General features: G+C 47.7%; 8 protein-coding genes and 1 non-coding gene across 9 annotated transcripts; 5 read left to right on the forward strand and 4 right to left on the reverse strand.

Moving 5' to 3' along the window:
* Positions 1–916: 916 nt before the first annotated feature.
* Positions 917–2,714, forward strand: AAH1 (adenine deaminase). Its single transcript, XM_018855883.1, has one exon. It carries the CDS (start codon positions 1,266–1,268, stop codon positions 2,331–2,333), a length of 1,068 nt encoding a protein of 355 aa, XP_018711449.1. The 5' UTR covers positions 917–1,265; the 3' UTR covers positions 2,334–2,714.
* A 1,513-nt stretch (positions 2,715–4,227) lies between these two features.
* METBIDRAFT_t121 lies at positions 4,228–4,309 on the forward strand. The gene has a single exon. It is a non-coding gene; the product is annotated as a tRNA-Leu (tRNA).
* A 365-nt stretch (positions 4,310–4,674) lies between these two features.
* METBIDRAFT_41378 (uncharacterized protein) lies at positions 4,675–5,160 on the forward strand (the record flags this gene model as incomplete). The annotated part of the gene is made up of 1 exon (XM_018857391.1): positions 4,675–5,160. One exon carries the CDS (start codon positions 4,675–4,677, stop codon positions 5,158–5,160), a length of 486 nt encoding a protein of 161 aa, XP_018711450.1.
* Positions 5,161–6,115: 955 nt separating this feature from the next.
* On the reverse strand, positions 6,116–6,690 carry AUT7 (ubiquitin-like protein; the record flags this gene model as incomplete). The annotated part of the gene is made up of 2 exons (XM_018858808.1): positions 6,116–6,477; positions 6,657–6,690. 2 exons carry the CDS (start codon positions 6,688–6,690, stop codon positions 6,116–6,118), a joined length of 396 nt encoding a protein of 131 aa, XP_018711451.1.
* A 1,966-nt stretch (positions 6,691–8,656) lies between these two features.
* METBIDRAFT_31590 (glutamyl-tRNA(Gln) amidotransferase subunit) lies at positions 8,657–10,536 on the forward strand. Its single transcript, XM_018855884.1, has one exon. The coding sequence runs from the start codon at positions 8,789–8,791 to the stop codon at positions 10,346–10,348; it is 1,560 nt and encodes a 519-aa protein (XP_018711452.1). The 5' UTR covers positions 8,657–8,788; the 3' UTR covers positions 10,349–10,536.
* STE3 (Ste3p) lies at positions 10,394–11,503 on the reverse strand (the record flags this gene model as incomplete). The annotated part of the gene is made up of 1 exon (XM_018857376.1): positions 10,394–11,503. One exon carries the CDS (start codon positions 11,501–11,503, stop codon positions 10,394–10,396), a length of 1,110 nt encoding a protein of 369 aa, XP_018711453.1.
* A 940-nt stretch (positions 11,504–12,443) lies between these two features.
* Positions 12,444–15,764, reverse strand: METBIDRAFT_78054 (uncharacterized protein; the record flags this gene model as incomplete). Its single annotated transcript, XM_018858809.1, has 1 exon — positions 12,444–15,764. The coding sequence occupies one exon, from the start codon at positions 15,762–15,764 to the stop codon at positions 12,444–12,446; it is 3,321 nt and encodes a 1,106-aa protein (XP_018711454.1).
* A 3,573-nt stretch (positions 15,765–19,337) lies between these two features.
* Positions 19,338–21,134, reverse strand: FAL1 (ATP-dependent RNA helicase). Its single transcript, XM_018855885.1, has one exon. It carries the CDS (start codon positions 21,008–21,010, stop codon positions 19,715–19,717), a length of 1,296 nt encoding a protein of 431 aa, XP_018711455.1. The 5' UTR covers positions 21,011–21,134; the 3' UTR covers positions 19,338–19,714.
* A 1,517-nt stretch (positions 21,135–22,651) lies between these two features.
* Positions 22,652–23,359, forward strand: METBIDRAFT_21128 (putative uridine kinase; the record flags this gene model as incomplete). The annotated part of the gene is made up of 1 exon (XM_018855038.2): positions 22,652–23,359. A coding segment is annotated over one exon (708 nt), but the record flags the coding sequence as incomplete, so codon positions are not given.
* Between the last annotated feature and the right edge of the window lie 26 nt (positions 23,360–23,385).

Raw genomic sequence — 23,385 nt, forward strand, 5'->3', positions numbered from 1 at the left:
GTGTGCTTGGAACGAACACCTAAAATGTGAGGTTGTATGCGCGTTGCAGAGGTCCACAAGGACTTATTGTTCCCCATAACACGCAGGTTTTGGACAGAACCCTTCGATTATGATTTCCAGAAATCTGTGAATAAACAGTGGCTCTATTTCTAATTTGATTACAATGATGAACCTTGGACTTGGCTCTCCAACTCTACAGTTGCACCGCAGGTACAGCCCGATGCATGCATGCAGGTGGTCTTAATTTAGATGGGGCACGTGACCGGGACATGTGCCGGCACCTGGCTGAACGCGTGAATGCATAAAGGCGTGACCGTTGGAGTTACCCGGTCACCTCAGCTATGCGGCTGGTTTGTGATTTTCAAGGACTCATTTGGGCAATGTGAATGTGTTCGAAACGAATCTGAGGTCGACATCCATTCTGTATGAGCCGCTTCGGAAATGCGTATCGCATCATTTGGATCCAAGAAAGCTTCTTCTTCCAAGTGAGAGTGACCATTACATTGTAGCGATGAGTCGGGCATCACTGCAAATCCACATTTTACCAAACTAAATGATTTAATCAGGGCAATATCTGACATTATTCTTCTTATTCTTCCATCACCTTTCATACGATTTCTCTCCTCCCTGAGATGCAGCCAACTCGTGTCTGTTATACATGTATGTATCTCCTGTACAGTGCTCTCGAATAGTCCCACCACTGGCCGGTCATAAACACCAGCCTGCAACTATGGTGAAAGGGTCAGTTTCTAAAATCAATATCATAAAATGAATCTGAAATTTGCGCCTTTCCGCCGAGTGAAGAAAATGTCGCGATTAGTCTTCTTATTCGATATACAGACCTTGACCGTTGGTTCGGAGACAGGCTTCCGCGTTGACAGTTCGGAGTTTGCAGGTGGAAGCCGGAACTAAAAACGCCGTATCAAATAGCACTACAGATTTTCACCGCACCCAAGCATCACTCGATTCTAAAATGATGCAAAATGTCACCATTTTGATAGAAGGTCCCAAAATGGTGATATTCTTGGAGGGCTTGCAGCCCGCTCTGGCTGTTATCTTTGATCTTAATCTGTCAAAGGTGCATGAGCGCGGCGATGACATCGCGCATCGGCATCTCCGCGGCCCGGCCATCGCAGATGATTATTAAAAGCGAAATCTTTAATGCTTCGCACACCGACGGGGAATTCTCTTTTTTAAACTTTCACCTGGAGTAAGCTTCTTGCCCACATTTCGAATTGGCACAATACTTAAACAAAAATCACGAAATGGCCTCGCACGCTTGCACGAACGAATTCAAGCAGTTCCTCACCGACTTGCCCAAATGTGAGCACCATCTCCATCTCGAAGGCACTTTGGAGCCTTCTCTTTTGTTTGCTTTGGCCAAGAGAAATAACATCACATTGCCAGAATTGTTCCCAGCTACTCCCGACGCTTGCATCGACAGGTACGCCAATTTCGCCGACTTGCAGGACTTCTTGGACCACTACTACATAGGTATGAGCGTGTTGATCAAAGAGGAAGACTTCTACGACTTGGCCATGGACTACTTTGCACGTGCCCACAAAGACGGATGCTTGCACTCCGAAGTTTTCTTTGACCCCCAGGGCCATGTCGAAAGGGGCATCAGCATCGACGTCGTTGTGCAAGGTTTTGACAGAGCATGCAAGGCTGCCACCGCCAAATACGGCACCACCAATAAGTTGATCATGTGCTTATTGAGGCACTTGCCTGCCGCGGATGGGCTCCAGACCCTCGACTCTGCGGCACTGTACTTTGAAAATGGAACCATCCATGGCATGGGTCTTGATTCCGCGGAGAAACCTTTTCCTCCAGAGTTGTTCACGGAATGTTACAGCACACTCAAATTCCGCTTTCCAAACGTTGGTTTGACTGCACATGCCGGAGAAGAGGGCGACCACACATACGTGTCTAACTCGTTGGACTTGCTCAAAGTGACGCGTATTGACCATGGCGTAAACTCGTGCCAGGACGAGGCTGTGATGGCGCGTTTGACAGAGACCCAGACAATGTTGTCTATGTGCCCTTTGTCCAATGTCAAGTTGCAGGTCGTCAAGGATGTTTCTGAGTTGCCAATCAAGGTGTTCTTGGACAACAACATCTCCTTTTCGATCAACTCCGACGACCCCGCATACTTTGGTGGATATATTTTGGACAACTACATTGCAGTCCATACGAGGTTCGGGTTCACCCGAGACCAGTGGTGCCAGATTGTGGCAAACGGTATTTCTGGCTCGTGGTGTGACGAACAAAGAAAGGCTGAGTTGAGGGCCAACCTCGAAGCTGTCAGGACCAAATATGCTCATTTGAGTTAGCATGGCCTCAGTAACGATAAATCTACATTGGAGCTTTCAGTGTCTTCTTTTTACGTGAGGCAAATAGATTCGATGCATGCCTTCTTTTGTGAGTTTAATGAACTAATTGCATCCCTTTTTGGGGAAATTCAATACTTGGGAGACAAATGCCTCTCATAAAAATGTCGACCGTTGGCACGTATTGCGATGTGTCATACCATAGCCAATTAGAATAAGGGTTTTGTTGATCTGGGTATTTTGCGTGTGCCTCAGCTCAGCTACGTTTGAAAGAATCAATTTTCCATCTCCATGTCATGGAGGCTGATCCTTGAGCCAGGCTGATTTCAAATACTGCGTTTTCTTGCAAGTTACTCACAAACTTGTGGTCAAATATACGGCAATCACATCAGTTTTATCTCAATTAAATGTAAGACGCGCGAAGTAGAGCAGAAATATTTACGAATCTGGTGTCGTTTTTTTTGACTTTTCTCGCTGGGTTCTCCTGAATAAAGGAGCAAACGTTTAAGCATTAAAAGGATTTAAGCAGACGAAACAAATGTAAAACTAAGCCCGTCCGCTTCTCTCAATCGGGGCTTGAACAGTCCTCTTGTCTATATCTGTTTACGGTTTTTGGATATCACATCATTGGCTCCCGGTCCAATTCTTCTGTAGTAGTCGCTTCAACTTAAATGGTTAAAGAAGACTTCAGAAGCTCACTTCTTGTGACCCGCCACGTTTTTATTTTTCTGTTGGAATTGGAACAGCTCTCCGCTTCACTTAAATCAACCCCCCTGTGCCGTCTAAATATTATCTGCAGTTATTCTATTCGTCCACGTTGAAATGTTCTAAACTCAGCTCTTGATACGGACATATTGCTTCACTCAGATTCAGCCATCCCTTGTTATTGTTTTATTCAAATCGCTGTTGTGGAGGCTCAGCTGAATGTTTTGGATATTTAGAGATTTTGTCAAGTGTTGACTCGCGTGACAGAGTTGTGCCACTGTTGGAAAAATGATAATTACTACATAATTCGCGAATTAGTGGTAGAACGGGTGGATTTCTGTTTTGGCAACAATTGAATGAGATCGTGTGGTATTAGATGTATACTCGATGAGCGCAGCTTAACTTTAGGCACAGTCTCTAAATTAAATAGTCTATTTGGTGGTTATTTGAAAAGTACGTCAAAGTGTCAAAGTTTCAAGACGTGATAATGTTGATTGAGTAACATTGAATTTACTGATACTTCAGTCTGGCGGATAATCATTAGCTGGCAGTGTGTGACTAGTCCATGAGGACTCCATATCGGCGAACTCGACTTTGGGGTGGTGCATAAATCAGTAGGGCCGATAAAAGACAGTATCGTTTTCGCTAGCTAATTCCAGGTAATCTATGAGGTAGAGTTTACAAGTTGTCGTAATGATCAAAAATGGTGCCTTGATGCGTGGCCAAATTCTCAGCAGGTATTTTTTTGGACTGGCACCATTCTCTTGTTTCTCAATCCATGCTATGGCTTCAATCTTCGGACTGAATAATCCTTATCAAATATAAAGCACATAGCTCATGTTCACGTGACCTGGCTTATCAGTCGATACAAGAGGCTCCAGAAGTTCCACTCATATCGGGTCTAGGTTGTCTCTTTCGGTGACTGGTATATTTCACCAACAAGTTCGAGCCCCGGCGGTGATTTAGTTGTACTTACCTTATACATCGTTGGAGATTGTCCGGGCTAAATTTTTTTTAAAAGAAACATATGTATTGAAGGATATCACTGACCACAAATAATAGTATTAAGTTGTCTCTGGGTTTCAAATGTTGTTTGAGAGTCATTGAGCTGAGCTTCCAGAAACTTTTGACGGTAATCTGAATTTTACGCTTGGTTTTCTTATTATTCCATGACTCAACAGAACACATCAGAGGCTCTGTGGCCGAGCGGTCTAAGGCGGCAGACTCAAGTTCTGTTATCGTAAGATGCGCGTGTTCGAATCACGCCGGAGTCAATATTTTTGTCTTTAATCAAGTTGCATTTGCGCCATACATCTACATGATTCTTGTTTCGGGGTCTCCGGGTAGGTAATTTAAGTGCAATCGCCATGGAATCGCATAGTCGCGTAAGAATGTGCCTTCCATGGTGGTCTTGCATATTTCCCCAGGCACAATGTAATCATGCGCATTACTCCGCAAAGCAAGAGAAGTCAAAGGGGCAATCCTTCTCCAGCCTGTGGTTCAAACAATTTATCTCACCACTTTTTCTGAGGACATCCGCGAAAATCCATTGAGAACAACAAATTGGTAATCAGTGTCAGAGAAGATATCTCAAGTATTGACCGAAAAAGTTGCCACGCAACAGACCTCCCCGATGGAAATGACAAGAGGCCCCAAGTTGGCGGCACTTATCTTTACGGCCATAGTCGCTGTGTTTTTGCTCGTGAGCCGCAGCGGCGGAACAAGGTATGATGCTCTTAATATGACTCTGCTCCACTTGGAGGACGGGTATATCCTATATTTCCAGCCCGACCCCAAGTATACGGGTCCTGAGGCCAGCGTAGAAACTTTGAGCAAATTCGCCGACGAATACACGTCAATAGTTGAGCGGATGCTTGACGGCCTTGTTCTTCAAAAGTTCGACACGCTCATGTACGGCTTCAGCTTTCGGTTGGAACACACAAAGAAAGTGCAAGAGGCTATTGGTTCTGAAAGCGTGCCGCAAGACGTGGTGGGAACCACAGATGACCGGCTCTTCAGGTATTTGAACCTACTCAAGGCAAAAGACATGACACGATATGGGGTCATGATGAAGTTGGAACGGGACAAAACATTGAACACGCAGGGTGAAGCGGGCAGCGCTTAGGCGTGTTTATTGGGTTTGTAAGTTTCAAGCACCTTGTTATATGAGGGATGTATGAGATTAATACAGGTGCGCCGGAAAGTGGGGCATGTGCTGAGATGTAGTACTAGAGATGTGTTGTGATTGAGTGAGCCTGCTTCCCGTACTGAAACAGCCACCTGAATACGATACTACAAAGTGACGAATATATGAGATGTGCAGAGTGACGACTGAGATGTGCTGTAAGAAGTAGTCCGACTTGATTGTGAAACGCTGCGCCTATTGAGAGGGATGTCATAGCAGATCCCAGAAACTAGGTCCTGAAATGAGGTCTCTGAGTACGATGGGAGCAGATCATGGCGGCTCGTACGGTACATCTAGGGATGTTGAGAGATAGCCCAAACTTGGAATTGGACTGCTACCATAATTTTCACAAAAGGCATCATTGATCTCACACCGTAGTGTTGCGAGTTCTACTGTGGCCCTTTGAGCTAGTAACAGATGATGGACATTGCAGCTTAGCAAAGCCAGATGAAATCATTCTTAGGTACGAGGTCGTCGTAGATTTATCATCGCCGTACTACACATCATACAAACGTCATCGGGTATTCTTATGAAGCACGACACAAGATGGAAACAGTCACAGAATCGTCACCATAAATATATGTTGAAGCAATTCGAGAGATGTATATTGAAGAGATGAAGACTAGAAGCCTCGCGTGGCAGGAAGAGTGGCACAACAGCCCGCTGCATCTGATATCACCAGCTCTCCAATGACGGGCAGAGCCCCGCACGGAAAGAAAAACTAATCGGAGCAGGCCCTTGTGAAAACCCATCATCTGCTGCGCTCTAACAGAACGGCTGCAGGCCAGCACGAAGAGACGGCCTCGTGGTAGAGAATAAGAATTTGAGAGTATTTGGGAAACAAGCGTAGAGAAAGGTATAAAGAAAAGGACCCTAGACCATGGGCAGGGCGTGTTCAACAACGAGGCACGTCGGAGAAGTCGATCTGCGAAAGATCAATCTGACCAAACGTGTTCTCGCCAGAGTACAACACGTACAAAAAGCCGTCCTCATCTTTGTGTTCCTCGTAGATACTGCTCATCAACGCCGCGGTGGGCGGCAAGATGTCGTTCACAAAAATGAAGATGGCCTTTTCTGAAGGCAACTTGATGCGTTTCCTGATCACGTAGACAAACTGGCCCACAGTCAAGTCGCCGGGCACCAAGTACTTTCGCTTGTCTATTTCCTGGATGTCGGAATTCTCGACTTTTTCGCAAATCACAGGGAGCCTGTCTTTGAACCTCTGCAAGATTCTGGCCGACTCCGAGCTTCGTTTCTCTGGGAGCAAGTTAGTCATCCATGTTTTGGCGGGTGCGGCATCGATTTTTGTTGACAAAAAAAAACCGATACAGAGAGAGGCATGATAAGACAGCAGAAACTTGTCTTTGGTGGGCAAGGTTTGCTCAGTGTGGGTGGCGGGCCAAAGCACCTAAACATCGAGATTTAAGTATACATACCAAGCGAGTTTTCGTCTTTGAATTGTGATCTCATGATTTCCGTAAAGCTGGGAGTTAGTAAGGAGGGCGAATTGGTGACTATGTGTTTCTGGGCTTGTGGAGAGGGTTTTCTCCTGTATTCTGATGTGTTCTGTTGCGGTGGAAATGGAGCTTATCGCTGGTGAGATAAGGCCCTGCGTGGCCCACAAACAAAAATACCCCAAACGACTGGTATTTTTTTTTTTTGGATCGGGCTGGGCGAACAAGCAGCAGTGTTTGTTGGCCGTGCTGAGATATACGTACTTTTTTAGAGGTTCTGGGGGGTGTTGGTGGTATAGATGCTGACGTTGTGGGGTGTGGGGGTGTGTTTTCTATCTGGCTTAGCTCCGTGGATTAAGCGGTCCGTATATGTGGGCTGGTTGAGTGTCATCCCTTAGTGGGGAGGCGATATTGGGGACTGCATGCAGACCCGGGGGCAAGCGGAGGGCCGCGGCCATGTGCTGGAGACAGGGAGTGAGTATCAACGAAGTTTTGTTCTTTTCAAAGCAAATTTGTGGTTTGATGACAGGCTGGTCTAGGTAGATGTGTGTTTTGCCATACGGTGTGCTTACCGATCTTGCATCCTACAGTGTCATATATAATGTGATGTATATTGTATCATATATTTAATCACACTGTATCATATATTGTATCACACTATTACATATATTGTAATATTCAGTGTAGTATAAATTGTAATATACAGTATAGATGTATATTGTATCATATGTTGTATTATATAGTGTATTATATAGTATATAATATATTGTATCATAAATTGTATCATATAATGTATCATATAATGTATCATATATCGTATTGTATTATATTGTATCATATATTGTATCATATAATGTATCATGTATCGTATCATATATTGTATTATATATTGTATCATATATTGTATCATATATTAGATCACATTGTATCATATATTAGATCACATTGTATCATGTATTGTATCATATATTGTATCACACTGTATCATATATACGTGCTGTAATATATAGTGTGATATATATTATCACACTGAATGACATATTGAATCATAGACTGTATCATATAGTGTGATATGTGGCGCATCATACATTGTACAAGGATTGTATCATTGATTGCATCACTCTGTATCTTATATTGTATCATAGATTGCACCAAATACTATCATATTATATCTGGACACAATTCTCGCGTAATGGGAACAGCCGCTTTGTTGCCAATTGATTTCATCTCAAAATGATTGGCACATCTATAAACCCATATATCAACGCACAGAATTTTTGCGGCATAGGATGGCCCTCTGTCTTTGCCGGTCCGCAAAAAATGAAAATAAACTTAATCGCTGTCAGCGCAACTCAAAGACATGGAGCGCCATGTACGAAGTCACTTGACTACTAGTATAAAAAACCCTTCACTTTTGGCCTCTTAAGGGCTTTAGCGAAACAGGAGTTAGGGTCCAAAGTATATCACATACTTAAATAAACAATTCTATAAAGAACCCAGCCGCGTTCTATTATTCGCTCACGTGGTGTCGCTTTCAGTTCGGCGCACCGAATATAAACGATAGGGGCATAGAGGGTTCTACTTTAAATGCTTCCTGGGGCGTACTTCAGATGACACAGTTATATCTGATAGCTCACTGTCCTCTGTGTGCATTGAAATCAACCAAAAAGGTCTCGTGATTTCAGAATCCGAACATATAATTAAGCGTATTTATGCACCCTTTACTCTTCCCTTGGATCATTTAATGCATCTCGTCCTCCCGTGCATCCCTTGTCTTTAGACAACATATATCTTTATTTGATTCAGAAACTGTCTCACGTGTTTATTTTTTCCGGCGCCATACTGCATTTTTCTCGATACATGGGCATGTCATACTACGGCCTGTGTTTCGCAGCCGGAAGACCAATTAAAAGCCAAAGAACTGCGTGGTCCAATAAGCAGATGATGAGAGCCCAAAATTCAAATAAAGTCTAGAACTATAACTTAAGGCTTAGTTTCATCCACCTCTTCCCCAAGAGGCCTGTTAGCTATTGTTCTCTCTTTGATAATAAGATATAGTGGCCCTTGCCTGCCGGGCCGCCGGCACATCGCGCAGCTGCCAGACCAAATCCTCCATGCTAATTTTCACACTGAATTCATCGTATATACGGCCGATGATCCCGAAATCTCTACAGAAATGGAGGCCCGAGCCCGGGTTCCCATTCAAGTGTGGCTTGGAAATCCACACACAGCTCAAGACTAAGCACAAGCTTTTCTCGTTGTCCCGAAACGCGGCCGAAGGCCCTCCTAATAGTAACACGTCGTATTTCGACGTGGGTCTTCCGGGCACGTTTCCCAAGTTGAACCCGGAAGCGCTTCTTCTAGCCTTGAAGGCAGCTGCAGTCTTGAAGTCACGTGTGAACCCAATCTCGTCTTTTGATAGAAAACACTACTTCTACCTAGACCAGCCTCTTGGGTACCAAATCACGCAACATTACAGGCCGTTGGCAAATGGCGGCTCTTTGCAACTCACCAGAAATTTCGACGATGTGCTCGAAGACAAGACAATCGGCATTGAGCAGATCCAGATAGAGCAGGACACGGCCAAATTGAACTACGACGCTTTCGGCCAGTCCACTGCGATCGACTTCAACCGGGCAAACGTGCCTCTAATAGAACTAGTCACGAAGCCGGACTTCAACCATTTGCTTCAAGTGCGTGCATTTGTCAAAAAGTACATTGGCATCATGACTCATTTGGGTGTCTGCTCAGGCGACATGGAAAATGGTGCCATGCGCTGTGACGTAAACGTTAGCGTTGCGGGCGGAAATAGAGTCGAGATCAAAAACTTGGGCAGTACTTCCGAAATCGCTGCTGCTGTGATCTACGAATACGCCAGACAGGTCAATCATCTTAAATCTAGTGCCCTGCCGATCGAGCAAGAAACAAGGGCCTGGAACGGCAAGGAAACTGTCAGGACCCGGTCAAAAGAAGATGCTGTGGATTATAGATATTTTCCAGATACGGAGCTCCCGCTTGTGCATTTGAAACCAGAAATCACCCAGCAAATCTCGGCCATGCTTCCAGACCTTCCCGACCAGATCGTTGAGAAACTAATGCTGGACCCGTTTTTACTCGAAAAAAAACACGCCAAGTTCTTAGTAGAGTCTCGCTCAATTCACGCCTACTACATGGACATCCATGATATCCTCGTGTCTAGAGCCTCCGGGTGTCTGGCAAAGACCTTGAACAACTGGTTCTTCCACAACCTACTTGGAACATTTAAGAAGTTCGATCAACCCGTCGACCCATCTGTATTACCGGCTGACAAATTTGCTTCCTTGATCATGATGGTGCAGAACAACGAAATTTCACTGACCTCCGCAAAGCTCATTCTCACCGCTTTGATCCAGTCCCCTGAAACCACGCAGTCTCTCAGCATCAGAGAAATGGTAGACCACTATGACTTGGGCGCTCCTGCAGATCTTGCAGAGGGCGAGTTTGAAAATGCTGTGAGAGATATATGCTTGGAGATTATAGACAATCATCCTGACGTGGTGGAGACAGTCAGAAAGGGGAAGCACAAGTCCATTAAGTTTTTGATCGGACAGGCTATGCGGGAAACACAGGGCAAGGTCGACTCTAGAAAGTTTGATCAATGTTTTACAAGCCTTCTTCTTGGCAGAAAGGACTAGGGCCAAGTACCAAATCAACCGTTTATTTAAAAAAAGACAAGTGAACTAAAAAGAAGCTGTGTCGTTCGAGTCGGGCAGCAAGGAAAAGGGTTCTTTTTCAAGAACTAGCGTCTGGAAGTGCTCATACTCGATCTGACTGAGCCCAACTGTTTCCTCTGTTGACTGCGTTTGCTTCGAGGTTTGGCGACTCTCGTCGAAGTCTTTCGCCACATAGAAATCCCGGGGTTCTTCTTTCTTAAACCTCGTGAAACCAATGGATACTAAGAAGCCTCTGTACATCTTGAGCGCCTCAGTTCCGAGGCCGAAAAGGAAGAAGGTGATGAAGGAAAAGACTATTGGTACGACCTTTGAACTGAGGTTATTCATGCCGATGTCGTAGGCGTAAACGTCGGACCATTTGATGCTTGCATATGCCATCGCCATTTCGCTTGTCACAGAAGAAGCGGCCTTTACGTCCGCAGCAAAACTGATGAGAGTGACCGGAGAGAACACGAGAACAATCAAGAAACTCAAGACTATCAATCGCGAGAACTTCCGCATGTTGAGCCCCGAATTTGTGCACCGCAAAATGTCCAGAATATCTTTTCGCTTGCGAGCGAGTTCCACAATGGTCAAAACTGCAAAGACACAAGCAACGGCAATCCAAATGACATTCCAGATGGAAACCAACATTACCGATCCCAAGGTGTAATTCCACGGTGCCGAACATCCATAGTAGCGGGCAATATCATATCTGTGATTCTGTGCTAGAACTGTCAACCCCATGACCAAAAGCGGGTTGGCCCAGCACATCAAGATGTTGACCGCAAGTTTTGTCTTGGAGTCTCGTGCAAGATAGCCATGGTTTTTTGCAGCTATTATCATGAACAAGTTGAAAATTATACAAGCGGTTGCGCACAACAGACCAACAGTGGCTCCGCTCAAGATTCTTACGGTGATGTCACAGTATATTTTGCCGTCATAAACCCGGTTGTAATTCTCGCCGCTCCAGATTACAGCGTTGATGAAAGTGGTGAGATTTTGGATACAGAACCATATTATCAAACTGGCAGCTGGAATATTACGTTGTTGAACGTGGTAGCATAGAGGCGGCACTAAGACTGCAAGTGCAAGGAAGGAAAACGCCGCTAAAATCTGCCCTGCTGCGTCTGACATCTTTATTTACCTCTGAGTTTTGAGATGTTTATACCGAAAAAGGAATCTTAGTATCTCATTCTTCTTGAATCTATTTATGCCAAACGCAAAACGCATCGCTGCCGCACTTTAGTCTTGAGATGGTTCCTTTGAAGTCCTATTCGGGTACATGATTCACACACATAGCCATTTAATGCGTCTTTAGTATGTACGCCTGATTGAGAAGACTGGCTTCAGCCACTCGTCGGCTTCCATTTTCCGTGATTTTCATGCAGTGTCGCTTCTATATAAAACGCATACCTTTGAGCTGAAATGTCTCTTTTTGATATTATAAGGCAGAGCATGAAACAAGACGGCTCCACTGCCTGTCTCAGTTCTTATTATGAATGGATGGACAGCACTGGGATCTCTGGGGGATCTTGTTCTATTTGTCGGTCCAATTGATTTCCTTTTTATTCAATTTTCTTGGCTATGTGCTTTGTTAAAATCCTTGCTGATTCTGTGGTAAGTCCATCGAGTTTGTAAAAGTTTTTGCAAATGAACTTTCAGGAAATCTCAACGAAGTGAGAATGATAAAATGACATTATAAAGAACGATTTTCGAAATCGACTTGTTCGGGGGAATTGAAAGCAACTCAGTAGTCTATTTTGGCATGTGCACAAGTATCTCCTGATTTACTCCTTATTGCAAATGACTTACTAGTGATGGACCATCATTTCCTGTGATTGACATCCTGGCGACCAGCGTAGAAACAATCGTAAAACACGTATCTTAATTGGAAAGACCGCCACTTAGCCAGGAATTTTATGCACACAATACCGATTCTGGCTTCACCACCAATCAGCTGTTGACCCAAAACCATAGTGCCATACGCATTTCAGAAAGCCCACGGCTCTCTCGAAAGTATAAACAAGGTTCATATAACTATTCAGGTATTCATAATCTAAGTCAATCCGGACAATTATGCAACAATGGACTTCAAAATCTCGTGGTTGGAGATGATGTTAGCGTACTTCTGGTTCAAAAACTTCACCAAGTTGACGACCTTCTCTTCCAACTCCTTGGTGTGGAATTGCTTGATTTTCTCGATGTTTTCCTCTCTGCCCAAGGTACTTTCCTCGACCAACTTAAGTCTGTCAGCCTCCTTCTTAAAAATCTCAGCCAAGATTTGAATGACTCTCTCGGTTTGAGACTCGATGAAGCTGTCTCCACTCTCGTACAACTTGATGATCCAGGTCAAGATTGGGACGTTCTCTTCAGGGCCAGATTCCAAAGGCAAATGGTTTAACAAGGCAGGCAAAACGTGTTCAACGGGGACAGCGGCAGCGTTCTTCAATGCCATTCTTGCAACACAGCCACAAGCGTTCGCGTTACTTCTGTTGACAACGTCCTTGGACTCGCCATCGTCCAACTTAGCTTGCTCGTCGGACTTGCTCAACAAGTGGAACATGGTTTGCAAGATCTGCTGGTAGCTGGCGGAAAAGTCGGTGGAGCTGGCCTCGATAATAATACCAACACCGTATGCGGCATTGCCCTTGACTTCCAAAGACTTGTCGTTGGCCAATCTGTCGGAGAAGACTTGCAAGAAGTCATCGGTGTAAGGGTTAGCGTTTTTCAATCCGGCGGAGATCTCAGCCAAACCACCAATGGAGCTGACTCTCTTGGACTTGGACTTGGATGTGACATTGGCGATGATAACGTCCTTGAAAGAGGCGAAAATCTTGACGAAGTCAGGGCCAAGCTCGAGCGACAAGATGATCAAGACCTCCAAAGCAGACTCAAACAACATGGCCTCGGACTCAGAAGTGTCCTCGCCCTCGTCAACAGGCTCCTCGTCGTCCAACTGGCAGCCGTGCTCCTTCTTCAAGATGTTCATCAACTGCACACAAAGCTTCTCGAGGAGGCTGGTGTCTGAGGCATTGCTGACAAGAGCGGCAATACCGCAGGTCAGGAGGGCCTCGGTAAGGTTGTCCAAGTCGCAGACAACCAAGTTGAACTCAAACTCCTCCTCCAAGTTGGCCACGGTGATGGCTCTGGCTTGCTCAATCAATTGCAAGAGATTGGCGTCAAGGTAGGACTGCTGTGGAACACCCTTTGGCGCCTTGAAGTCGGCACCGTAAGTAGCCTTGAACATAGCGCGCACGATCTTCCAGAGCGAGTTCATAGCGGCCTCCCTCATGCCGTAGGAGACCTCGACCTGCTCGGACAAGGTCTTGAAAGAAGGCTCGACCCATTTGGCAAAAGCGGCGCCGGTGCCCATGGCCAATTCGGACAAGGCCACGGAGGCGATTTCCTTCTCGATGGTGATGCCCGAGTTGAACTTGAACTTGTTGTCCATGTCTCCCTCGTCGTCCTCGAACTCTTCCTCGTCGTCGTCCTCACCACCTTCGAAGGAGAACTCTTCCTGCTCCAAACACTTCAAGATCTGGGGCACGATCTCGTCCAAGAAGCCGGCAAACTCTGCACCGTAGACCTTGGCCATGTTGGAGATGAAAGCAAAGCCCGACTCACGGATGCGGGGGTGCTCGGCACCAATGGACGAGTAGGCAGCCTCAACCAAAGGCTTGGCGTAGGCAGCGAAGGGCTCGGAGCCCACGGCACGAGCCATGGTGGAGATGTTCTCGAAGGTGCAAGCGCGCAACTCGATGTCGTCCTCGGACATGCCATCGGTTTGCGCAGCGTTGGAGATGAAAGGCTCCAAGATGTGGATGGACTGGTCAAAATAGGGCGTGAAGCCCTTGCCGCCGGCAAACGCGGTGGAGCCGATGGCGGACACGATGGCTGCCTTCAAGGTGGATGAGTTGGCGGCCTCCAACATGCTGAACAACTTCTGCATCAAGGGCGCCATGTACTGGGCAATCGCGTCGTGGCCCATGAACTCAATGATGCCGTCCAACGCGTAACACGCGTACTTGTAGGCCATGACGTGCGCCGCGGAGTCGATGATGCCCATGATGAGCGGCAAGAGCTGCTGGTGATAGTCCGCAATGTTGTCCTGCAATTCGGATGAGAGCTGAGCCACGGCCCGCACGGCCGCCACCTGCACCACGGTCTCGCGGTCTTGCAAGCCGTTGATCAACACAGGCACGATCTTGGCCACCTGGGTGGCGAGGTAGTCTGGCGCACCGGCCGAGGCCACGCCGACAATCAAAAGCCCGGCTCTTCTGGCAAACATATCGGGCGATGCCACCATGGCAGGCAAGCTGTCGAAGAACGGCGCAATGACCTGCAGCGGCGGCAACTCGCCGGCCAACACGCCCATCAAGCGCAAGGCCAAGGCGGCCGGCGTGTTCTCCTCGTTCTCGTTCTCCTCGTCCTCGTTGTTCAACTCGTCGTCCACGTCGATCTCCTCGGACGCAATTCGCGTGGCGATGGCCGTGAGCTGCGGACCCAAGTTGTTGCTGGACACCTTGGTCTTGCGCAAGGACACCACAGAGATCAAGAACTGCAAGCCCATGCAGCGGAACTCCTCGTCCAAGCGCGTGTTGGCCGCGAGCTCGGCGATGGTGGAGATGAGCTGCACGATCTGCTCGCCCACCAACTGGTTGTCCAAGAACAACAACGAGTTCATCACGTCGAACACGGCCTTGGTCTTGTCGGAGTCGTTGGCCTGGATCACGTCCTGCAACACGGCAAGCATGCCCGGGATGGCGGCCTTGAACTGCGCCGCGGTGGCCGGGTTGATGGCGTCGTCCTGCTCGAGGAACTGCGCGAGGCAGTCCAAGCACGCCACCGCGTTGACGCGGATCTCCTGCGACGCGCCGCTGGCCACGAGGCCGGCGAAAAGCGCCACAAAGTCGTCCTGGTGCGCGCTGAGCGCGGGGCACAGCGTTTCCAACAACGTGTAGAGCGTGTACACGGCCATTTCCTTGTTCTGGGCGTCGCCGTCCTGCACGGCCGCCACCAACGTGGGCAACAACTCGGGCCACGAGTCCTCAACCAAGTCCTGGTCGCCGATGGCCGCCACCACGCGCGCCGACGAGTGTCTGATCAACTTCAGCGGCTGGCTGAACGTGTTTTGCAACAAGGCGGCGCGGATCTGCGGCTTCAACTCCGCAGCCACGGTCTCCCACTTGGCGCCGACGAGCTTGCGGGCCTCGACCGCGGCCAACTGCTTGACTTGGTCCTGCGTGGACGTTTGCAAGATGTGCAAGAGCGAGGGCAAGGCCAAGGCGTTGGAGTAGAGCTCTTTGGAGAGCCTAGCCGTGGCCTGCTTGACGGTGGTGGGGGAAAACGTCTGCTGGAGGGTGTCCTCCAAAGCAGCAAGGTACTGGGCGTCCATTGTCTTGTGTTTTTTCGGCGTTTCCGGGGGGTATTGGTGGGTGTATTGGGCGCTCCAAGGAACAAAGGAGGAGGAGGAGCGAGAAAAAATTATGGAGCCGCAGGCGGTGCGCGATGCTCTCACGTGGACAGGCCCGGCTGCGAACGGGCGCTGGGGCCGGCTGCGAAAAAACACACTGTGACTGGAAGGAAGAACATGAGTAGATTCCGGTGTTTTATACACAGATACGGCAGGGGGATTTTTGGTGATGTTTTTTTGTGGAGGATGCCGTTTTGTGTGGGATGCTGTTTTTGGGGGATGCTGTTTGTCGGCCTTATTCAGGTTGCTGTTGTGTAATTTGGCCGTGCTGGTGTTGTTGAGAATTGATTGTTAGTGTTGTGGTTTGGTAGATGGTATTGCTATTTTCATCTGGGTGTTGGTGTTGTTGTTGTAATTTGGGTGCTGGTGGTGTTGTTTTAATTTGGTAGTTGGTGGTGTTGTTTTAATTTGATAGTTAGTGGTGCTGTAATTTAAAAATAGCGTCGCTGTGGCAATTTGGCTGTTGATGGTATTTTCTTTTTTTTTGTTATGGAAAGTTGCTTTCTCCTACTACTCGTGCTAGCTTTCTACACAAGATGATAGGAAGAGTCTCTTGGTAAAATGGCGGGTGAGCGCCAGCTGGGCCTGGGCTTCTAATTTCTGCCATGCTACTCTGGCTTGAATCCCCAGCTCTTTCACCTCAGTGGTTATTCTTGGATCTTTGTAAATATTGTTCTCCTGGCTCTGTTTGGTATGGTGTTTCTTGGGCGGTTTTGTATCTTGTTGATATCCCTCTACCCTGACTATTTTCTTACCCTAGAAACATCTAGTGAGCTTCTGCTACTAGTGAGAGTACTTGATTTTTTGCCGACTTGTCTTGTCGAGGAATATACTTGTTGTTTCCATATTTTATCGCAGTTTGGAAAGTACTTGCCGCCTAAGTTTGTCGTGCGGCTAGAAGTGTCTACCGGGCACAATTTAGTAGCCGTGCACACTGGAAATTATTAGGACTTTGAAACGTCTCGACCATTTTCCAGTTGCCTGATTTCGTTCCCTATTTTTTCGTGACAATTTTTTCCACAAAAATCCTTGTTTCCTTCTCCGTCATTTTAGGTCTCCGACTCTTGATCTTTTGCCTGGTGACTCTGCCATGATACCATTCCCAGTTCATTCTTTCCCGTGAATCTATCCAACGCTTTGTTTTCAACTCTTTGTCTCAAGTGACCTTTTACAAAGTTTTCTTTTTTTTTTTTTTTCATTTTTTCAAAATATTTGCATCCACTGACTGATTTCCATTCTCTCTTTCTGGTTTTTTTTTGCCTAATCTCGCCTCCAGACTCTTTCCTTCTGACATTTTCCCCAATTGATTCCAGCTCTTTGTTTGGTTTTTGTCCGGATCTTGGACCCAGCTTCCCTTCTTTTAATTCCCAAAACCGGTGAAATTTTTTCCTCTAAAAAATTCTGACACTGCCTCTTTTATTTCAATCTTTCTAGAATTTTTTTTTTTTTCTTGCAAAAGCTTGAAAAGCCACCTGGTCTATTACTGTGGCACGATTAGGCCCAATCGATTATCATCTGAACTTTAATTAAAAATCGTATCATATTCGAACTCTTCTCTCATACCACGGAGGGTCAATTTATCCATGTCCTACTGGATCGACATTAGCTAGAAAAATATTAGCTGATGTAAGCAACGGTTACAAGCACAGCGAAATCTTTCGTGTGTCCTCGAACATCGTCATTGATTAACTGATCAATGATGAGAGCATAAAAATGAAGAAAAATATTTTGCTTCCACGAATATGCATTTTTTGAAACACTCCAAGGCCAAGCACATTTGTTTATTCTTTAGTGTAGACAGTTACACGCATGCATCTTAGTTTTCTCCATGTTTTTGGTCTTCTCGCCAAAGAAAAGCGACTTCCAATAGCCTTTTGCAAACTTTGAAAACCTTCAGAGGGCAAGCCTCCTTCGCAATCATCAGAAGAAATTAAAACTGTTTTGCCTGATAAAGGGCTAAATGTTGGAGTTCCATGCAGCCCGCATGGTATGGGCTGACCATGCATTGTTCAGACTCGACGCTTCCTTTCTTCATGTACTGTATTTCACTGTAAAAAAGATGTGCTGAAGTAAACTAAAAATTATGGTTCAAACAAAATTCCTTTTTATCAAGTGACATTTTCGTGATTTCATTCCACTCAATGTATGCTCTCTTCAATATTTAAGGAAGTTTTATTTGGTGATGTCAGATCCTGACACATTTTGTCTTTCCTCTTGATTATTCTCTTTTCCCTCCAAGCACTTCCGGAGTATCCAAATTTGCTGAATATGTAGTGACTTCTGAATCAGACGTAGGTCCATCCGCAGGCTTTAACCTTTGAATAATAAGCGTGCCTCTCTGAGTCTAGCTTTTTCTTACAATTTAGTTCTCGCATATTACATCAATAAACTATGGGCTTCCTGTACTGATGGGACGGGATTGCAATGACTGAAATATCAGAGGACGCGGGTAGGCTCAGTCATTAAGAACAGTCAAGACGCCAATCGAACAGTTTTGATGTCAACGGTGCAAACCAATCTCCATCTGGACATGAAATGGTTTTTCACACCAAACACCCGTGGAAAAGGCGTGGCCAAAGCTATGGTAAGCATTTCGAATAAACAAGACTGTGCGCTACTTTGGGCTCGTTGTTCCCCTTCCAAAGAATTCTAACTCCTCATTCAACCGTTGTCATAGTTTAATTTGTCAATCCTTGACAGTTGACAATGTTCTCTGTTCAGGAGTACAAATCCAGCGCCTATCCTAACCTTTGATTCGTTTCGATCTGAGTGATCTCTGATTTAGTGTTGGCAATGCACTTTTAACAAGGCAGAGAGCCAAATCAATTGACCGTTCGGCCCAAGACGCGCTGTTGAATGAAACAATTATTACAGTTCTCATATAGGTTCATTTTATATATAATGACCCTAAGCCCGTGGTGAATCAGGATGCAGACATTCAATATTCTTGCTGATATACTTGAGGATAGGAAGGATTTTGAGGCCACAACGGGGGAAGACGCGCTTAAGTTGAGCCATTCATTTCCGATTTGTCGAGCAGGATGAAAAGTTGGTGGTGGCACGGCAATGTTCCAAAGACGGCTGTACTCGAGCTGCTGGCTATAACCCAAGAAATTCAGGCGAATTAAAGCCTTTTGGTTTCTTCGTGTTTCTTCATGTTTCTTCATGTTTCTTCATGTTTCTTCATGTTTCTTCATGTTTCTTCATGTTTCTTCATGTTTCTTCATGTTTCTTCATGTTTCTTCATGTTCCTTTATGTTCCTTCATGTTCCTTCATGTTCCTTCATGTTCCTTCATGTTCCTTCATGTTCCTTCATGTTCATTCATGTTTCATGTTCCTTCATGTTCTCCATTTTTCTTCGCTGTTTCTTCGCTGCTTTCCCTATCATTCAGAACACGGACTCGTAGCATGAATCCCAGATAGGTCATCAGACTTCTTCCACTGGTTTTGGCTTTTTCATTTGACACCTTTGATCTGGCACCAGAAATGGCCGTCTCTTGATCTGTCGATGAGACCGAGGCTCAGGGCTCAAGCCTGCTGCACAGTCAACGCGTCCTTCGTGTCTCAGAATCGCCAGTCTGAATCCGGCTTTCGTGCGGTTCTTCGGGATGTCTCTCCCTCTGACTGAGCAAGTACTCCAGGAGCAATCACTCCAAGACCATGGCTCCGCCATCGAGTAAATGCTTCCTGTCTTGTTGCTGTTCCCACCAAGCCAGCTGATACTTCAAGATCCCGCGACTGGCTCTCTGGCCAGTTTTCCCCCGGCCAAGGCCACGGCGCCCCACCAGCAACACAGGGCCTGTCTGGTCTCTTTGCTCCCGCTTTTCCCGCAAGCATCGCCAGACCAGGCAGGACACGCGCCGCTGGCCGCTCACAAGCTGGAGAGGTCCAGCGGCATTTCGCGGATGCGGATCTTGTAGTGCTTCTCCAAGCCCCGGAGCTCCGCCACGTCGTCGCGTGTCAACAAATTGATGGCCACGCCCTTGCGGCCAAAACGCCCCGAGCGCCCGATGCGGTGGATGTAGTTCTCACGGTCCACCGGCAAGTCGTAGTTGATGACGAGCGACACCTGCTGCACGTCGATGCCGCGGGCCCACACGTCGGTCAGAATCAACACGCGCGAGCTGCCGGAGCGGAAATCGCCCATGATGGCGTCGCGCTCGTCCTGCTTCATGTCGCCGTGCATGGCCACCACCGCAAAGTTGGCCTTGCGGAGCTGCTCGGCCACCCACGTGACCTTGCTCTTGGTGTTGCAGAAGATCACCGCCTGCGTGATGGTGAGCAGGTCGTAGAGGTCGCAGAGCGTGTCGAACTTCCACTCCTCCTTCTCGCACTGCACCTGGTACTGCTTGATGCCCTGCAAAGACACGTCCTCCTGGCGCACCAAGATCTTCACCGGGTCCGACGTGAACTTGGCCGTCATTTCAAGCACCTCCCGCGTGAGCGTGGCGCTGACCACCACCACCTGCACCGTGGCGGGGAGCTGCCGGTAGATGTCGTAGATCTGCTCCTTGAAGCCCTTGGTCATCAACTCGTCGGCCTCGTCCAACACGAGGATCTTGACGCCACGCGTGGCAAGCGTGCGCCGCTTGATCACGTCCAACACACGGCCCGGCGTGCCGCTGACAATGTGCTGGCCCTGCGCCAATTTGCGCGTGTCCTCGCCCATCTGCTTGCCGCCGATGCACGCGTGCGTCTGCACGTTCATGGAGCTGCCCAAGTTCATGATCACGCTGTGGATCTGCACCGCCAACTCGCGCGTGGGCGAAACCACGAGTGCCTGGCAGCTGCGCACCTTGGCATCGATGACCTGGAGCATGCCGATGGAGAACGTGGCGGTCTTGCCTGTTCCCGACTGCGCCTGCGCGACCGTGTCCCTGCCGGCGATGATCTGCATGATGGCCCTGCTCTGGATGGCCGACGGCGCCTCGAATCCGTACGAATAGATGCCCTTCAATAGCTCGGGCTTGAGCTGCATGCTCTCGAAGGAGCCGTGCACCTTGATGTTCTTGGTGGACTTGTGCGAGAACCGGAGCTCCTTGTCGGCGGAGCGGTCGAAGTCCATGTTCAGGAGCTGGCGGTTTTGCGGGGTTTTTGGTGGTGGATCCGGCGCAGCAATAGTGATGGTTTGCGGCCTAATTTCGGCCTGGGGCTCTGCGCAGCGCATCGCCGATGCCCATCGCCGGGCGCGCACCGCTCTGGCTGGGCCAGAGAGGCATGCTTGGGTTATAGTTTCAATCCGGAGTTTCGTTTTTTTGTTTTTGTTTGTTTGTTTTTTGTCTGTTTTGTTTGTTTGTTTTTTTGTTTGTTTTGTTTGTTTGTTTGTTTTGTTTTTGTTGTTTCTTCATTCGGCGAGTCGGGAGGAAACTCTTGCAATGCTGAAAGGCAGCAGGTATTGTCCTCAGACCTTGGCATACGAATCCCTCGCTTCAGACTGACTCAGGATGGGCCTCAGTTCAGAATGTCCTGGGGTGGAGAAGACAAGCACTGAATTCAATAGGACGTGGTCTAGATGTGCGCTCACGACTCAGAACTGAACTGGTGTCCCTGGCTCTGCTTGAAGCCGTCTCTGGTGTAGACCTATACAGGGCTGCGGGGTCTGGTGGGAATGCCGTCTTGCCTCTATATCTTATCAGTCCGTCTATTGTAGACGATGTCCTTAAAAGGTGACATGTCTTAATCCACCGGAGAGCCGGGTCTGACTGTGACGGAAATGTATACGTGGGGCCTGAGCCGATCAGACCTGGAAACCACATGCTGTTGCCGTCTTTATTTTGGAACAAGCAAGCTCGGAAATACTGCTGCATTAATCAAAATGGTTTCAGTCAAGGCATGCTGAGCCAGGGTGTCATGTAGAACTAGGACGGCTGCTAGTGGAAGACCGGGAATCCAATACTGGGACATGTCATGTTTATGCCTTTTTGCCTGCTTGCCCAGCTGAATTGCACACGGCCGGCTTCCTGTCCACTAAAGAGCCAACGTAAAGCCCGCCTCTATTATTTCCTCGCCCGATATATGCACCGTCGTTTTGAGAACCTCATGTCCAGCAAATCAAGCCAGTCTGGTGCTGGCGGGAGATTCCTGCGCTTGCCTGTATTCTCGAGATACTACATCCTAATACATGGATTCAGACTCCATTCTCTTAAAGCTGTGCAAAGTGCGGGAGCTCGGGCGGTCTCTTTTTTCGCTTTCCACCCAGAACTCCTGTTTGACTATGGTGACTCCTGCCATGCTACATTGTGAGGTCGGATCCACGTCCCGTGTCCCAGTCAAAATTGAGCGTGTTCATACTTGGAATCTGTGCTTGCATCTCCCATAGCCGGCCCCATAAGACTTTGCTTGATCTGTTCCTATTGGGGCTCCCACTCGGTATGCATGTTCAGATCTATCATGTGCTAACCTGTCTTATTATACCCGCATAGTGAGGCCCATGGCTACGCCTGCGAAAACCCAGACATGAGTCTAATTCGAAATCCCATGCTGGCGCCTCTCATGAATCATGATGTGGTCAGAATCATCAAGCCTACATACAGCCCAAGCGAGTCACAGCATTACCTGAGCCGTATAGAACCAAACTTGATACAGCGACAAGCGCGGCCCTAGAAATGCGGCCCTAGAATGCGGCCCTAGAATCGGCCCTAGAATCGGCCCTAGAATCGGCCCTAAAATGCGGACCTAAAATGCGGCCCTAAAATGCGGCCCTAAAATGCGGCCCCGGGTGCTCGCATAGTTAAGCCCCGGAGCAGTCGAATAGCCTGACAGACATCCCTGTTTCTGGGTTGAACTCCACACACAGATGCACAAAAACAATATCGTCGTGTTGATCGGAGGCGGCCATGCCGCAGGCAAAACCACCGCGGCACACAGCATCAAGAACGACCTCCAGGCGCTTCCTGGGCACTCCGCAAACTCGCTTCAGATCGAGGTCTTGGACATGCAACAATACATTGACCGCACCGTCACAACGACCCTTTCTTATGCACCCAACTCGGCCATCACTGTGGGCCTGAAGTCCAGAATCCTGTTGAAACCTTCCAGATTCGATTTCCATGCCCTAAAAACGTACATCTCGTCTCGTTTGGCCCGCCCCGATCCTACGGCCCCTCAGAAACTCATTATTGTCCATGGATTATACGCTCTATACGACAAGGAATTGTGTGACATGTCGCTTTTCAAGGTTTACATTGATAGCGATGCGGACACCCGACTCGTCAGGTGGATCCAGCGTGATGTGTTGCCGGCGCTGGGCAATGGCGCTAGCTTGGAATCTGTCATCAACTTGTACCTACATGGGGCCAAGCAGGAAATGGCCGACTACATTTTCCAGACCAAAGAGCGTGCGGACGTGATCATGCCTCGTGGTTGCGAGGCCAACGGTATCGCCTTAATTGTCGATGGTCTCCTCTCGTACTTGGGCTCCGACAACGTACTGGAACACAAGCCCATCAACACGTTGAGGCCCTTTGCCATCGAGCGCTGGGACGGCGACAAGCAGAAGTTTTACGAGCTCAGCTGATTGTTTTCGTATATCTTCAATTGTCA

The sequence above is a fragment of the Metschnikowia bicuspidata genome, assembly GCF_001664035.1.
Source record: "Metschnikowia bicuspidata var. bicuspidata NRRL YB-4993 chromosome Unknown METBIscaffold_3, whole genome shotgun sequence".
NCBI lineage: Eukaryota > Fungi > Ascomycota > Pichiomycetes > Serinales > Metschnikowiaceae > Metschnikowia > Metschnikowia bicuspidata.